At 40.8% G+C, this 17,870-nt stretch overlaps 1 protein-coding gene across 50 annotated transcripts in view; it reads right to left on the reverse strand.

The window, feature by feature from the left end:
• LOC127627216 (mucin-5AC-like) overlaps nt 1-16,959 on the reverse strand; it is a 99,727-nt gene extending 82,768 nt beyond the window's left edge. For 47 of the 50 annotated variants that reach the window (XM_052103550.1, XM_052103547.1, XM_052103546.1 and 44 more), the window contains exons 1-13: nt 16,891-16,959; nt 9,944-10,012; nt 9,833-9,856; nt 9,666-9,722; nt 9,502-9,531; nt 7,645-7,671; nt 7,485-7,541; nt 7,318-7,347; nt 7,093-7,149; nt 6,930-6,959; nt 5,032-5,058; nt 4,872-4,928; nt 4,705-4,734 (exon numbers count right to left, since the gene is read on the reverse strand). In XM_052103550.1, the coding sequence (XP_051959510.1) occupies nt 4,705-4,734; nt 4,872-4,928; nt 5,032-5,058; nt 6,930-6,959; nt 7,093-7,149; nt 7,318-7,347; nt 7,485-7,541; nt 7,645-7,671; nt 9,502-9,531; nt 9,666-9,722; nt 9,833-9,856; nt 9,944-10,001 (484 nt within the window). In that variant the 5' untranslated portion in view covers nt 10,002-10,012; nt 16,891-16,959. The remainder of the gene's footprint in view (nt 1-4,704; nt 4,735-4,871; nt 4,929-5,031; nt 5,059-6,929; nt 6,960-7,092; nt 7,150-7,317; nt 7,348-7,484; nt 7,542-7,644; nt 7,672-9,501; nt 9,532-9,665; nt 9,723-9,832; nt 9,857-9,943; nt 10,013-16,890) is intronic. The other 3 variants (XM_052103552.1, XM_052103553.1, XM_052103554.1) reach the window with 3 other exon arrangements.
• Nucleotides 16,960-17,870: the final 911 nt, after the last annotated feature.

Genomic DNA, 17,870 nt, shown 5'->3' on the forward strand with positions numbered 1-17,870 from the left:
ACAACCATTAACACCTCCTGCAACCCCCTCCTCCCTCCTGCTACACTACCTGCACTAAAGATCTGTGAGGACGATGTGTGCCGTGGTCTTTCGGAAGCAAAGGACAAGGAAGGCTCCAGGACCAGATGGCATCTCACCAGCTTGCCTTCGCTCCTGTGCTAACCAACTGGCCCCCATCTTCACTCAGATCTTCAATAGATCACTGGAGCAATGTGAAGTCCCATGCTGCTTCAAACGCCAGTCATTATCCCCGCCCCTAAGAAACCAAAAATCACAGGACTTAATGACTACAGACCTGTCGCCCTGACATCTGTGGTCATGAAGTCATTTGAGAGACTGGTGTTGGCCCACCTGAAGGACATCACTGGACCCTTTCTGACCCCCTTCAATTTGCTTATCGAGCAAACAGGTCTGTGGATGATGCAGTCAACATGGGTTTGCATCATATCCTGCAACATCTGGACAGACCGGGACATACGCTAGCGATCCTTTTGTGGACTTCAGCTCGGCTTTCAACACAATCATACCAGATATACTCCGGACTAAGTTAAACCAACTCCCTGTTCCCACCTCTACCTGTCAGTGGATTACCAGCTTTCTGACGGACAGGCAGCAGCTTGTGAGGCAGGGAAAATTCACTTCCACCACCTGTACCATCAGCACTGGTGCCCCCAGGGATGTGTGCTCTCCCACTACTCTTCTCCCTGTACACCAATGACTGCACCACCAAGGACCACTCTGTCAAGCTCCTGAAGTTTGCAGATCTACACCACTGTCATCGGCCTCATCCGAGATGATGATGAGTCTGCGTGATAGAAAGGAGGTTGAACGGCTGGCTGTCTGGTGCAGTCAAAACAACCTGGAGCTGAACACGCCAAAACAGTGGAGATGATTGTGGACTTTAGGAGGAACACCCCAACATTGTCCCCCTCACCATTCTAAACAGCACTGTGTCAGCAGTGGAGTCATTCAGGTTCCTGGGCACTACCATCTCACAGGACCTGAAGTGGGAGATACACATCGACTCCATTGTGAAAAAGGCCCAGCAGAGGTTGTACTTCCTTCGCCAGCTGAGGAAGTTCAACCTGCCACCAGTGCTGCTGAAACAGTTCTACTCAGCGGTCATTGAGTCTGTCCTCTGCACTTCAATAACTGTCTGGTTTGGTGCAGCCACCTAAATTAGACATCAGAAGACTACAAAGGACAGTTCGGTCTGCTGAGAGGATTATTGGTTGCCCCCTGCCCTCCCTTCAAGAACTATACACTTCCAGAGTGAGGAAAAAGGCTGGTAAAATCACTCTGGACCCCACTCACCCTGCCCACTACCTTTTGAACTGTTGCCTTCTGGCCGGCGCTCAGAGCACTGAGCACCAGAACCGCCAGACACAGGAACAGTTTTTTCCCTCAGGCCATCCATCTAATGAACAGTTAAATTACCCCCATTGAGCAATAATTATGTGCAATACACAGTTTAATTTTAATTTAAATTATATTATCCAACTTATCCACTTCTGCCATTACTTACATTGCTCTGTACATAATATACTGTTTTTTGTTCTTTATATAACAGATTGTATTAGATTTGAATTCACGGTGTGTATGTGGGTATGTATGAAGGTGAGTTTATGTACGTATATGTATAATTATTTATTTTGTGTTCTTTTTGTTTTTAATTACCTATGCCTTGCTGCTGTTTTTTTTGGTATTGTTTGTATTGTTGTTGACTGGAAGCTCCTGTCACCTAGACAAATTCCTTGTATGTGTAAGCATACTTGGCAATAAAGCTGATTCTGATTCTGATAAAAATAAAAATAAAAATAAAAATAATAAGTATGTGAGATTACAATAGTGATGCTTTGCAAGCACCACTAATTATAATAATAAGTATGCAAGAGAACAATAGTGATGCCTTGCCTTTGGCAAGCACCACTAATAAGTATGCAAGAGAACAATAGTGATGCTTTGCTTTTGGCAAGCACCACTAATAATTATAAGAATTATAATAATAAGTATGCAAGAGAACAAGAGTGATGCCTTGCCTTTGGCAAGCACCACTAATAAGTATGCAAGAGAACAAGAGTGATGCCTTGCCTTTGGCAAGCACCACTAATAAGAAGAAGCAGAAGAATAAGTATGCAAGAGAACAATAGTGATGCTCTGCCTTTGGCAAGCACCACTAATAAATATGCAAGAGAACAATTGTGATGCCTTGCCTTTGGCAAGCACCACTAATAAGTATGCAAGAGAACAATAGTGATGCTTTGCCTTTGGCAAGCACCACTAATAATTATAAGAATTATAATAATAAGTATGCAAGAGAACAATAGTGATGCCTTGCCTTTGGCAAGCACCACTAATAAGTATGCAAGAGAACAATAGTGATGCTTTGCCTTTGGCAAGCACCACTAATAATTATAAGAATTATAATAATAAGTATGCAAGAGAACAATAGTGATGCCTTGCCTTTGGCAAGCACCACTAATAAGTATGCAAGAGAACAATAGTGATGCTTTGCTTTTGGCAAGCACCACTAATAAGTATGCAAGAGAACAATAGTGATGCCTTGCCTTTGGCAAGCACCACTAATAAGTAGGCAAGAGAACAATAGTGATGCTTTGCCTTTGGCAAGCACCACTAATAAGTATGCAAGAGAACAATAGTGATGCTTTGCCTTTGGCAAGCACCACTAATAATTATAAGAATTATAATAATAAGTATGCAAGAGAACAATAGTGATGCTTTGCTTTTGGCAAGCACCACTAATAAGTATGCAAGAGAACAATAGTGATGCTTTGCCTTTGGCAAGCACCACTAATTAAGTTTAAATAGGATTTCAGTAAGTTGGCTTTCTCAAGCCAACCTAATTAGTCGTATTCGACAACCATTATAAATGAGATAAATGACAAATAACTAGAGATGAGATAAATGACAAATAACTAGTCTGTTGACAATGCCTTAAGAACCATTTAACCTTTTTTGAGTCTACATCGATTTGCAACCAGATTACCCAAATTATTTAATTAATACACCAGCACTTTGAGCACAATATTGGAGATGTACTTGCATTTCTTTGTGGTGTTTCCTTGCATTCTTTGTGTTTCTTGGTTCATGGCGCTTGGTTGAAAGTCCGTTCTGTCAATGTTTTGGACCTCTATAAGATCGAAGAGTTATTGTCTGTATGATTGATGAGGTTGGCTTTGAAGCAAGGCCTTTTCATGGGTGTGTGAACTGTTGAGAGTGACAAGCTTTCTCGGGATGGCGTGTCCCGAGCTTCCTTGAACCTCACATGGCATGGATCTGGTTCTGACAAGATCCAGAGAGGACCATGAGGGAAGAATCAGAGTGAAGTCTGAGCAGTCAGCGGAGCAGAAGATGAAGCATGTGCAGGCAGAAGAGAGGAAGAGAGAAGAGAGTGTGTTCTTCCTGTTTGCAAACATTTGAACTGAAAATGGTCGCATCTCCAAAGGTGTCCTGCACCAATCAGAAGTGACTTTTCAGAGTCACATTGTCAACTGGGCTGTCTTTTCCAACAGTTGATTTATGGCGTTTTGTTTCAGATTCTTACAAATCTCCCGCTCAAAAATAGTGCATATTTAATCATGAACTTTTATATCTTGAGAATGGTACAAGAGTCGTGATATTCATTGTCATCAGCTTTCTCTGCATACGCCAGCGAACGCTTACATACTAAACATGACATTTGTTTCATGGATATTATACGTGTAGGTAACAAAACATGAAAATACCTGGTTACAAAATCATACTAGTTAATGTATTGGTTAAACATGGATAAAACCTTACACACATTTTAAAGAGGTATATCAGGCTATAATCATTCATTTGTCAGTTCAAAGCAATTGTCAGAATTGCCTAGCAAGCCTAAGTGTTGTATGAATCGTGGAATTAAATGCATTCTGTACATTTTAGAAGGTTGATTCGGTAAAGTACTGTGACTTTGTGTAGAATGTTCCTGGATTAAGATGCAATGTCTTAGTTTTCGAGTCGCGCAAATCTGATGGTCTTTTGGAAACCTTTCAAGGAAAAGTCTGCTTTAGATCTGTGTGGAAGTTCAGGAGGTTGTGCAGAGGTGCCTTTCTGACCCATGTCACTTCTGCTTTAAATTAGGTTGTTTAGAGTGTCTTGACCATTTTATTGTCCAAAGACAGGCCTTCAGTAGGAAGTTGAGGCTTGGTCCGTTACTTTATGATGCTGAGGAATTCCAGAATTAAAGGGGTAAATCCTAGATTCAAATCATGTAATTTCAATTGTTCTGTATGTATAATACTACAATATTTAAACACAAGGAATGTTAATTCCCAAGTTGAAATACCTCAGTAGATGTGTGCAGTTTTAATATATAATTAAAATAAAGTATTAGACTAAAAGTACACCTGTAAAATCTATTTTCTCTTAAATTTTACCTCATTCATTCCCTTCCAGAGGGACTTTGTTCACTTCTCATTCAAAGTCCTTGCGCCAGTTAAAGAGTAGCGTGCTGTAATAGCAACCATGTTATGTCTCATTACCATTTTTCTTACGAAGGCCGTATCGTTTAAACGAGACCTGTTTAAAGTAGGACGCTCTGTATATGGCAGCCTTCAAAGGATGCATCCAACCTAGCATGCAGCCTTCGAAACGAGACACAGCCACAGTAACATACTGGTTGTTGTAGTATGAATTATCAATGTATAGGTCTGTAATTACCTGGGTTAGCAGATGTTTTTGGAGTGGCTGCTAAACAAAAAAAGACATTATTGTATTATAAAACACTTGCATCAAGTACATTAAAAAGCACAGGTTACGTTAATTACTATTTGAGCAAGATTTTGTTTTTCTGTCTGATTCTGGGAATGATATATATATAAACATACTGGTTGTAGTTATAAAGCTTCCATCACTCGTAATGCTGCTTGCCCCTGAGGTTGTACCTGAAAGAATGGACACAAATACAAATGCAGTTATTGATTTCTCAGGAAAGTTTTTGCACACTTATACAATAAATCTGTTATTAATTCACAGGTCTACAATTACCTGGGTTAGCAGATGTTTGTGGAGTGGCTGATAAACAAAAAGACATTATTATATTATAAAACACTTGCATCAAGTACATTAAAAATCACAGTTTGCGTTAATTACTACTTGAGCAAGATTCTGTTTTTCTGTCTGATTCTGGGAATGATATAAAGGCTGTGTCTTGTTTGGAAGGCTGCATCCTTCGGAGGTCACATTTTGTTGGCTGCATACGTAATCGAGGCTGTCTAGTTTCAGAAAAGCGAGTAGGACATTTCAAATGCAGACTTTGAATGTGACCTTATAAACATATGATGTTAAAACGCAAGCAATGTTAATTGCCAAGTTGAAGTACCTCAGTATATGGGTGCAGAGTATATAATATGTATAATTATATTAATATATATAGAGCGGAGGAGGGTGGGGCCAGGCTGGAATGATGCACGCCCGGTCCCCAATTGGCCTGATGGGGCACGCGAGGGATAAAGGCGGCAGTGACGACAGTTCGAGAGAGAGAGAATTACAGGCAGCTGCCTTGAATGTGTTGATATGTGTCTTTTTATTAAATTAAATATAATTTATATTATTAAGCCGGTTTTCACTGCCTCCTTTCCCTTAACCCCTTACATTGTTGCCGAAAACCCGGGAAGGAGAAGGGATGGCCGTCACAGAGTCCTCGACACTGCCGTCCACCCAGGGTAGCACTGCTGCCATCCACTGGGTGATGGAGAAGCCCGACTGCCCGGATGAGGGGAAGGACCACCATCAGTGGGACGAGTGGGGTCTTGACTCCCCGACCGCCTGGAGCGATGGAGCCGCAGCCAGGGGCAGAGGAGTGCCCTGCCGTCCCCCAGAAACGTGGAAGGGTCGAGAGAAGACCGCTGTCTGCGAGTGGAGGAGGGAAGTGTCTCCCCGACTGCCTGGAGCGGTAGGGACACTGCCAGAGGAGGAGGAGTGTCCCCACGTGCCGCCAGAAAAGTGGAGTGGCATTATATCTGCTCAGGGTCGGTGGTTTGACTCCGGTCCGCCTGGGGAGGAATGGCTGTCGTCCGCCTGAGAGTGTGGAGGAGTGATCGGGGCCAAGCGACGGCACATCAGAGAACTAGTGAGTGAGCTGCTTCTCTCTCTGTTGTACAGTTTTGGCCTTTTTTTTCTTGTTGTTTTTTCCCTTCCTGTCTCCTCCCAGGTTGAGGAAGGTAGGAATGACCAGCCGGCAGACTGGGCGCAAGGCATGCCCCTCCCCATGGAAAGAGGGAGGGGGGGGTGGGGGGTGTATACGTCATGCCAGGGGCTTCCCGGCCTGAGGCAATGCCGGGAAGTTTAAAGAGCAGAGGAGGGTGGGACCGGGCTGAAATGATGCATGCCTGGTCCCCAATCAGCCTGATGGGGCGCGCAAGGGATAAAGGCGGCCGGTGACGACAGTCCGAGAGAGAGAGAATTACAAGCAGCTGCCCTGTATGTGTATATGTGTGTCTTTTTATTTCATTAAATATGATTTATATTATTAAGCCAGTTCACGCCTTCTCCTTTTCCTTAACCTCCTTACAATATAGAATTTAAATAAAGTATTGGACTAAAAGTACACCTGTAAAATCTATTTTCTTTTCCGGCTACATCATTATAACTCTCCTAAATTTTACCTCATGCATTCCCTTCCAGAGGGACTTTGTTCCCTTCTCATTCAAAGTCCTTGCGGCAGTTAAAGAGTAGCGTGCTGTCATAGCAACCATGTTACATTCCGTTTCCGATTGTCCTACGATGGCCGTCTCGTTTAAACGAGACTTGTTCAAAGGAGGACGCTCGGTATACTGCAGCCTTCAAAGGACGCCTCCAACCAAGCAGCCTTCGAAACGAGGCACAGCTACAGTAACATACTGGTTGTTGTAGTATTAATTATCAATGCACAGGTCTATAATTACCTGAGTTAGTAGATGTTTGTGGAGTGGCTGCTAAACAAAATTACTGAATTATATTCTAATACACTTCCATCAAGCACATTAAAAAGCATAGGTTGAGTTAATTACTATTTTAGCAAGATTTAGTTTTTTTGTCTGATTCGGTGTATGATATACAGTAACATACTGGTTGTAGTAGTAAAGCTTCCATCACTCGTAATGCTGCTTGCCACTGTTGTTGTACCTGAAAGAATGGACACAAATACAAATGCTGTTAATGATAGTACGCTCTGTATATGGCAGCCTTCAAAGGATGCATCCAACCTAGCATGCAGCCTTCGAAACGAGACACAGCCACAGTAACATACTGGTTGTTGTAGTATGAATTATCAATGTATAGGTCTGTAATTACCTGGGTTAGCAGATGTTTTTGGAGTGGCTGCTAAACAAAAAAAGACATTATTGTATTATAAAACACTTGCATCAAGTACATTAAAAAGCACAGGTTACGTTAATTACTATTTGAGCAAGATTTTGTTTTTCTGTCTGATTCTGGGAATGATATATATATAAACATACTGGTTGTAGTTATAAAGCTTCCATCACTCATAATGCTGCTTGCCCCTGAGGTTGTACCTGAAAGAATGGACACAAATACAAATGCAGTTATTGATTTCTCAGGAAAGTTTTTGCACACTTATACAATAAATCTGTTATTAATTCACAGGTCTACAATTACCTGGGTTAGCAGATGTTTGTGGAGTGGCTGATAAACAAAAAGACATTATTATATTATAAAACACTTGCATCAAGTACATTAAAAATCACAGTTTGCGTTAATTACTACTTGAGTAAGATTCTGTTTTTCTGTCTGATTCTGGGAATGATATAAAGGCTGTGTCTTGTTTGGAAGGCTGCGTCCTTCGGAGGTCACATTTTGTTGGCTGCATACATAATCGAGGCTGTCTAGTTTCAGAAAAGCGAGTAGGACATTTCAAATGCAGACTTTGAATGTGACCTTATAAACATATGATGTTAAAACGCAAGCAATGTTAATTGCCAAGTTGAAGTACCTCAGTATATGGGTGCAGAGTATATAATATGTATAATTATATTAATATATATAGAGCGGAGGAGGGTGGGGCCAGGCTGGAATGATGCACGTCCGGTCTCCAATTGGCCTGATGGGGCACGCGACGGATAAAGGCGGCAGTGACGACAGTTCGAGAGAGAGAGAATTACAGGCAGCTGCCTTGAATGTGTTGATATGTGTCTTTTTATTAAATTAAATATAATTTATATTATTAAGCCGGTTTTCGCTGCCTCCTTTCCCTTAACCCCTTACATTGTTGCCGAAAACCTGGGAAGGAGAAGGGATGGCCGTCACAGAGTCCTCGACACTGCCGTCCACCCAGGGTAGCACTGCTGCCATCCACTGGGTGATGGAGAAGCCTGACTGCCCGGACGAGGGGAAGGACCACCATCAGTGGGACGAGTGGGGTCTTGACTCCCCGACTGCCTGGAGCGATTGAGCGCAGCCAGGGGCCGAGGAGTGCCCTGCCGTCCCCAGAAACATGGAGGGTTCGAGAAGACCGCTATCTGCAGTGGAGGAGGAAGTGACTCCTGACCGCCTGGAGTGGTAGGGACACTGCCAGGGAGGAGGAGTTTTCAAAGTGCCAGCAGAAAAGCGGAGTGTATTCTATCTGCTCGGGGTCAGTGGTTTGACTCCGGTCCGCCTGGGAGGAATGGCTGTCGTCCACCTGAGAGTGTGGAGGAGTGATCGGGGACAATCGACAGCACATCAGAGAACTGGTGAGTGAGCTGATTCTCTCTCTGTCGCACAGTTTTGGCCTTTTCCTTTTCTTTTGTTGTTTTTTCCTTCCTGTCTCCTCCCAGGTTGAGGAAGGCGGGATGAGCAGCCGGCAGACTGGGCGCATGGCATGCCCCTCCCCATGGAAGAGGGGGTGGGTGTATACGTCATGCCAGGGGCTTCCCGGCCTGAGGCAATGCCTGGAAGTTTATAGAGCAGAGGAGGGTAGGACCAGGCTGAAATGATGCATGCCTGGTCCCCAATCAGCCTGATGGGGCAAGGGATAAAGCGCGAGGAGAGAGAGAATTACATGCAGATGCCCTGTATGTGTTTATGTGTGTCTTTTTATTTAATTAAATATGATTTATATTATTAAGCCAGTTCACGCCTCCTCCTTTCCCTTAACCCCTTACAATATATAATTTAAATAAAGTATTGGACTAGAAGTACACCTGTAAAATCTATTTTATTTTCTGGCTACATCATTATAACTCTCCTAAATTTAACCTCATGCATTCCCTTCCAGAGGGACTTTGTTCCCTTCTCATTCAAAGTCCTTGCGTCAGTTCAAGAGTAGCATGCTGTCATAGCAACCATGTTACATTCCGTTTCGATTGTCCTACGATAGTCAGTCTCGCTTAAACGAGACTTGTTCAAAGGAGGACGCTCGGTATACTGCAGCCTTCAAAGGACGCCTCCAACCAAGCAGCCTTCGAAATGAGGCACAGCTACAGTAACATACTGGTTGTTGTAGTATTAATTATCAATGCACAGGTCTGTAATTACCTGAGTTAGTAGATGTTTGTGGAGTGGCTGCTAAACAAAAGTACTGAATTATATTCTAATACACATCCATCAAGTACATTAAAAAGCATAGGTTGAGTTAATTACTATTTTAGCAAGATTTTGTTTTTCTGTCTGATTCTGGTGTAAGATATACAGTAACATACTGGTTGTAGTAGTAAAGCTTCCATCACTCGTAATGCTGCTTGCCACTGTTGTTGTACCTGAAAGAATGGACACAAATACAAATGCTGTTAATGATTTCTCAGGAACATTTTTGCACACTCACAATGATTTTTTTTTATTGATTATGAATTCACAGGTCTACAATTACCTAATGTTGTAGTCTGTGCCCTGGCTGTTAAGGAAGAAGAAAGATAATTGAAACATTGAAAGACTTGTATATGTCCATGGACTTTGTCTCATATGGTAAATAAGAACTTACTCAGTGAAAGGACTGAAATGATTGTGAATACCAGCAGATGTTGTGTAACTGGAAACATTCTGATGAAAACTAGATAGATAGCCAGAGATAAAACCAGAATGATGTCCCCTTATTAAAATCATTAGGATAAAAAAGAATATATAAAATATCCAAATGGTAACACTACAATAAGGTTCCATTCGTTAACATTAGTTAATGCATTAGATTTTTGTATTTTTTACGTAATTTATTAATCTCTGACTTCCTGCTTCGCTAGTGTTCGGACGCTTTTGCTTACTGCTCCATGCTTTGCTAGCTTACTTTGTAGTTTAACCTTTTATTTCCATATCAGCTGTTCAGCACAGTGCTCAAAGGACCTAATTTGGCACCAACACTAAAACCAGAGACTTTAGGAAATAAAATATTACTACAAATAAGTGGATTTTCTGTCAAAGCAGTCTTCCAGTCTCCTACTGCCGGCAGTTTACATTCCTGAAACTGGACACAGCTGCCTTCACACAGACAGACGAGAAAGAAAATGCCTCTTTTCAGATGAAACTCCACTTGCTGCTCAAACTGCCACAGACAATAAAGTTAGTTGCGGGACTGCCATCCCCGAAGGAGCATACAGGAGATCATCACCATGGACCCCCTCAGCCAATGTTGAGTCCTTTAAATCTAACATTCCTCGACAGGCAAAACAGGTGCCTATGAAAAAAACTGCAGTACAAGAGCCAAACGTAGCAGGTGAAAAATATAGCACAAATAGATGGCATAAACAGGGAGCTTTACCCCAAAGTGCTCCCAATACCCCCGATTGATACATCTTGAAAATAGATTTTAAACACTAATGAATGTGGATGAAGAAACCCTAAGCACGATCAGACAAAGATCACATCAGTCAACATCTAACATTGTAGCTGGCAGGTGCTCAAGTTTGAGCAGGCAGCGGCACTCTGCTGAGATTACAGCCATGCCCAGCACTCTGATAGTGGGTGACTCTTCTACTACTTGCTGCCTTCCTCGAGCAATGGTTTCTGATGTAAATAAGGAACTTCAGAACATTCTGTTGAATCATAAGAATGTAAATCGGGTTATTTTACATGTGGGGAAAATTTATATTCAGCAGGAGCAGTCAGAACACCTTAAGAGGGATTTCAATGAACACTTTGAAACCCTTGGAAGATTGAAAATTCAGTCCTTCATCAGTGCACCACTCCCAGCCCAAGGAACAAATATATTCTCTTTGTTTCTCAGTCTAAACACGAAAACTGCCACATGAGTGGACTGAGCTACATTGATAACTTAAATATTTTCTGGAGTCAAAGAGAACATCATGGTTCCCTGATTGAGGGAATGATACGGGTTGCTCTTAAGAGCCCCGAACACCTCCCATTCTTTGAGAAAAGGCCAATGAGAATTAGCGAGATGAATTTGCATGCAACTCCCCAGGACATACGGGTATAAAAGGTGCTGGAATGCCAGTCCATTCAGATTTTGTGCTGAGGAGATGAGACAAGGTCCAGACATTTCAGCTGCTAGTACAGTGTTGTGGCAAGAGGGACACCACGTCTCGTTCCCTCCATCAGGGAATGGAGGTTATGACTGTAACCATGACCTTCCCCTTCTGTCACTCACTCGACGTTGTGTCGATGTAGTGACACCAGGGGTCCCTATAGAAAAAAGCCACAACAGCTGAACATGCTGGCTGTGAGGCAGCTGGTCTCATTTCGAACTGGACGGGAGCAAACGAGCGTGCTGGGGAATGGGAGGTCCGCTGGGAATTACCCGGCAAGACCACGCCCATTGAACTCCCCAAATCGCCTCTAGCGCCAGCCGGGCTGGCCTCATATTCATGGGTTGAAGGTGCAGCGCTGGGGGCAGCTAGAGTGGCTTTCCTGCAGAAGGAAAGCTGTGACCGCAACGTTGCCATGGTCATATTATCGCAATGAGAACATGAACCATCCACAAACACTGCCTCAGTGTGATCGCTGTCGGAAGCGGGGAGATAACGACAGCATCCAGGAATCACACAAAGACGGAAAGGCATCTTTATAAAGATGCATCTTTAAAAAGACGTTCAACGTCAATGTGTGTGCTCTAATAGAGAATATATACTCTTTAGCAGGAGTATACATTCTTTTAGTGCTGTCGAACTTCCCAGAGGTGAAATCTGCACTCGTTGTGCAGAAGGAGAGAAAGCCGCTGGAAATGCACCTTATATTCAACAGCATACACTTCTTAAGAGGTGACTGGAAAGCAGTAGTATTCAGCTTGCTGATAGTACAACCGCTCGGTTCTGAAGAATAAATCTGAATTAAGTGGGCTTTTATACCCATACTGTATATCCAGGGGAGTGGCATGCAAATTCCACTTGCCAATTCTCATTGGCCTTTTCTCAAAGAATGGGAGGTGTTCGGGGTTCTAAATCTAAACAAACTTGGTACAAAAGGACAATATCTTCTCCCTCCTTCATCCATCTGCATCTTGCACGAATCCACTCAACTTGGATGCACACAAACAACACTAGTGTGTCATTATGACCACAGAATCGCACTTCAGCACCTGGATGGACATTTGATTGACAAAATCCTCAATAACACAGTGCAGCCACAACATCCACTGCTCAGGGAAAAAATCCAGGCAGAGCCCGCCCACAGAGCATAATACTGTAATGACTTAGAACTGCTTCAATATACAGGACCCAAGGATGATTTCCTGGACAAAATGAAGGGAGACTGTTAGGTTTATGGACTAGTTTTGGCCACTAGAGGCCCTCATTGCATTTTATTTCAGTTTCCCACCTTTGTATCATGTGTTATTGTTTTCACCTGTGCCTCATTTTTTGTGAGTGTATTTAAGTTGCTCTGTTTCTCTGTTCTTTGCTCAGTGTTTGTTATGTTGAGACCTCTAGGCTTCTGTTGTTTTGAGGACACTCTGTTACCCTTGGAGGTTTCTAAACTTTGTTTTGATTTTTTTGCATAACCTTTTTGGTAACTATTTTATATTTTTCCCCTATTGACTTTTTGGGAGAGTTTTCAGTTTGGATTAACTTTTTGTATTTTTTGTGGAATTACCTTCTGGTCTAATTAAAAGACATTGAGTGTATTCCTTGACGTGACCTTCATGTCACCCACGAGAGTCTAACATAATTCAGCCTCCAGAAACCCCAGAGCAAAAGCCCCTCTCACCACACGCTTTCTCCTTCTTGCCAACATCCCCACTTCTGAGATTCTAAGAGAAAATGTAGGAACTAGTGTATGCTGGTAGAAAGCTCTCCACTCCATTGCTGTTTGTCCCAGATACCAACCAAAAAACGATGGGCCCCTCTAGCTCACCCTGCCCCTTCCTCTGAGAGAGCTCTTCGGCAACCGCTACAATGCCAGGGCACACATTGTCCTTCTTCTGCTCTTACTGAACAACAAACAACTGATATCAGCTCTCAGTGATGTGTGTCGGGTCCCTGCTATGGTAGCAGTCACATTCACAAATGTGCACAGAACAAGTGAGAACCCAGTGTGCATGTAACTTTCTCTATATCTGTTCAATCAAGTGATAGAAAGACTATGGCCTTCTCAAGATGTATGGCAAACCTATCTCTGCTGCCTATTAGACGTAAATCAAAGATTGCAGTGGGGCCAAAAAAGATACTGTGAAGTTAGCACTTTAAACATCTGCTCATTTAAGAACAAATCATTTTTAGTCAATGACCATCACCACAAACAATCTGAATTTTGTTTCTAATTGAAACTTAGATGACAGCTGCAGTGCAACTCAATGAATCAGCTCCTCCAAACTTTACTTTTTAGAGTGTTTGTTTGTTAGTAAGGGTCTGAACATTTCTTCCACTCTTATTAAAGATGAAGCACCATCTGACCATTTCTGTATTTTCTTTGATATATTGATTTCTCCTGTCTCACAAGTTAGATCTGTCTCTGTCAAAAAGTAGTACATATACTGTATGAGAATACTAGTGTGCAATTTATGAAGGCTGTATATATGACACCAAGTATATCCACAGACTGTGTTGGTGTTCTCCTCGATAATTTAACTCAAATGTTAAAAATGGTATTGATGACATAGCTCATGTAAAGAACAGGAAGATTACTGGCATGTGTAAAGCACCATTGAGAGGCACAATAGCAGTACAACACATGAAAAGAAAATGCAGGAAAGCAGAACGAATGTGGCGAAAATAAAACTTGAAGACCACTATAACATATACAAAGACAGCCTTCATGCTTTCAGACCTTCTTCTCAGTCATTATACATTTACATTTATGCATTTGGCAGACGCTTTTATCCAAAGCAACTTACAGTGCACTTATTACAGGGACAATCCCCGGAGCAACCTGGAGTTAAGTGCCTTGCTCAAGGGCCCAACAGTGGCATCTTGGTGGTGCTGGGGCTTGAACCTCTGACCTTCTGGTCAGTAAACCTGAGCCTCAACCACTGAGCCACCACTGCCCCATCGACAGCAATATAAACAACACCCACACTCTTTTTGCTTCTGTAGCGAGACTAACCCCCCAATACAGGCTCCCCATGAAATGCTTTCTGACAGCAAATGCAAAGAGATTGCTTAATTTTTCATGATGAAGATCAATGATATTAGAAAGGCGATCAGCTTGTCCTCATGTTGCACTGAGGTTAGACAGCACCCACCAAAAAACTTCAGAAATAAGTCACTATATCTGAACTATACCCTGGTAGTAGTTTTGTAAAGCATCTTAAAACATTCACCTGATGTCTTGAAACACTCCCTACTACATTTTCAAAAATGTGTTTAACTGTTTAGAAAAAAGATCTGTTAGAAATATTCAATGCCTTATTCCTTTCCCTGTTTCCTAAGTCCCTGAAAACAGCAGTTGTCAAGCCCCTTCTAAAAAAGAGCAATCTGGATAACTATATTAAACAACTACAGACCAATCTCAAGTCTCCTTTTCATAGGCAAGATAATGGAAAAGGTTGTTTGACAGCAGATCAAATTTTTAAACTTCGAATGGCTACTTGGACAATTTCCAGTCTGGTTTCCGACCGCATTACAGCACAGAGACGGCGCTCATACGGATACATAACGATATTTGGCTAAATACTGATTCAGTCAAAATATCAGTGCTGTTATTACTAGATCTTAGTGCTGCTTTTGACACTGTGGATTACAACATTCTCCTAGACAGATTGGAAAACTGGGATGGTCCTCAGCTGGTTGAGGTCATATCTAGAAAGGAGGGGTCACTATGTGAACATAGGAACTATGAATCTGAGTGAACATCCATGACATGTGGAGTCCCACAAGGCTCAATTCCTGCACTGCTCATGTTCAACTTGTATATGCCTCCACTATGCCAAATTATGAAAAATAACCAAATTGCATACCATAGCTATGCAGACGAGCCCAGATTTAGCTAGCCAAATGATTACAAATGATTACAGCCCAGACTCTAAGTGCAAGTGCATTGATGAAATTAACTGTTCGATGTGCCAAAACTCAAGAAATCTTCCTTTAGATAAACAAGAACAAGACACAGGCCATTGAATTTGGCAACAAAGGCAAAATTCCCAAGATGAACACATACCTTGACTACACGGGTCTTAAGACAAAAAATCAAGAAAGGAATCTTGGTGTCATTTTGGAGTCAGACCTTTGTTTCAGTAGTAACATCAAATCAATAAATAAATCTGCCTACTATCATCTAAAAAAATATATAGAGAGAATCAGATGTTTTGTATCCAGTCAAGAAGATCACCAGAAGTGAGTCCACACTGCAATGGACTTCTCACAAGTATTCCCAAAAAGACCATTAAAAATCTGCAGCTCATTCAAAATGCTGCTGTCAGGATTCTCACCGGAACCAAAATATCTGAGCATATTACTCCAGTCCTCAGATCCCAGTTACATTTAGAATTTATTTTAAAGTTCTATTACTCGTTTATAAATCACTCAATGACCTAGGACCTAAACACATTGCAGTTATACTTGTTGAATATAAACATATCAGACGTCTAAGATCATTAGGATCAAGTCAGATAGAAATATCAAAGGTTCACTCAAAACAAGGTGAGACAGCGTTTAGCTATTATGCCCCCTGCAGTTGGAACCAGCTTGCGGAAGAGGTCAGGTGTGCCCCAACAGTAGCTACATTCAATCCAGACTGAAAACACATCTATTTAGCTGTGCATGAATTCATTGAACACTGTGCTGCACTTACTGATCGCACTGCATCATTTTATTTCTGTATTATTTTTCTTTATTCATTTTAATAATTGTAACTTTTTAATTAAATTTTTACTATTTATTCTTATTCCTTGTTCTTAATTGGTTTTAAAATGATTTTTCATGTATCTTATATTTGTTTTTTAATCATTTTTATGTAAAGCGCTTTGAATTGCCATTGTGTATGAAATGTGCTATACAAACAAACATGGCTTGCCTTGTTAATGTTAGTTAATAAAAAATACTGTTATTCATTGTTTGTTCATGTAAATGCATTGCACATTAACTAATGCTAACAAATACAACTTTTGATTTAAAAAAATGTGTTACTATATGTTTAAATTGACATTAACTAAGATGAATAAATACCTAATAAGTATTGTTTATTGTTTGTTCATGTTAACTAATGTTGTTAACTAATATACTGCAGCCTTATTGTAAAGTGTTACAAAACAGATAAAACAAATACATATACATTTAATTATTAGGCTTATTGATAAATAGATGCAATTGATTATTATATATTGGTGCCTTTTATCATGTTGTTGTAGAGAATAGATTGAATGTTCTTCGAATAGTTCATTACATAATTAAACATTATTATCTGTTGTCTTATAATTTATAATCAATTAATATAAGTAATATAGCCCAATGCTTAACTGTGTAAAGTTGTGATCAATCGAGGATAAATATGCATATAAAAAGAGGATATAGATTATGACATGATAAAGAGTAAGACAGAAAAACTCACCTTAGACAGGTTTAACCAACAGCTCTTCAACATACTGTGCATTAAATTGCTGAGCAGGAAGCTTTTAATGATTTAAAATGCGTCACAGCCCTGTAGACACACCTACAGAGAGGGAAAAAGAAAGCTGGTACCATCTGATACCATCATTGCACCCTGTACCATGATTTTGCCTCTGTACTTTTTATAAAAGGGTTGCATGTCAAGTGTTTATCACATGTAGAATGTCTGCGAACAAATTTCTTATCCTAATATTTATTAGATGTTTGCTTATGTGTTTAATAAATACATACAAAATAATTCAATATTTTTTAATGCAAATGGATGTAATAAACATGATTTATATAATAAAAATGCTTTCATGATTTAATGATAAAGATGAACAAAAACCCCAAAACATCATTGTTGTATTTGTGCCTTTAAAAACAGGCTTATGCATGATGTTACATGATGATGTGTAAAAAAACAGCTATTTAGCTGGTTACAAAATGTTTTTTGTTGGCTACAAATATTGAATAAAAAAACAGAACAATGAGGAACAAGGATATTTATAATATTTAGATCAGTTGACAACAACTGAGTTAACACAAAATGTAAAGAATGAGGATGACACAGAATAGAAAGAATTGAAGCTGACTGAAAGAGCTTCAGTTCACAATAACAATAATTACAAATTGCATTTGTAATGGTTACCCTGTCTTGTTTCACTGTTGCCCTCTTGTTTTCCATCTTGTCACTTTTGCACCTCTTAGTTTTCACTTTAGTCCCTTATGTAACTCCATAGTCCTCTGTTAGCGTTCGTGTTCCCTGTCATTGTTTTCACCTGCCCTCATTAGTTTGCCGTTTGCTTCTGTTAATCACCTTATTATCTTGTTTGAGTTCTGTTCGTTCATTGGCCCCTTTTCCCCTTGTTTATGTATTTATACCCTGTGTCTTTGTTCAGTCTTCGTCGATCGTTGTTTGATGTTAACCTGGTGTATCTT

Source organism: Xyrauchen texanus, chromosome 33 (genome assembly GCF_025860055.1).
Source record: "Xyrauchen texanus isolate HMW12.3.18 chromosome 33, RBS_HiC_50CHRs, whole genome shotgun sequence".
In the NCBI taxonomy this organism is placed as follows: Eukaryota; Metazoa; Chordata; class Actinopteri; order Cypriniformes; family Catostomidae; genus Xyrauchen; species Xyrauchen texanus.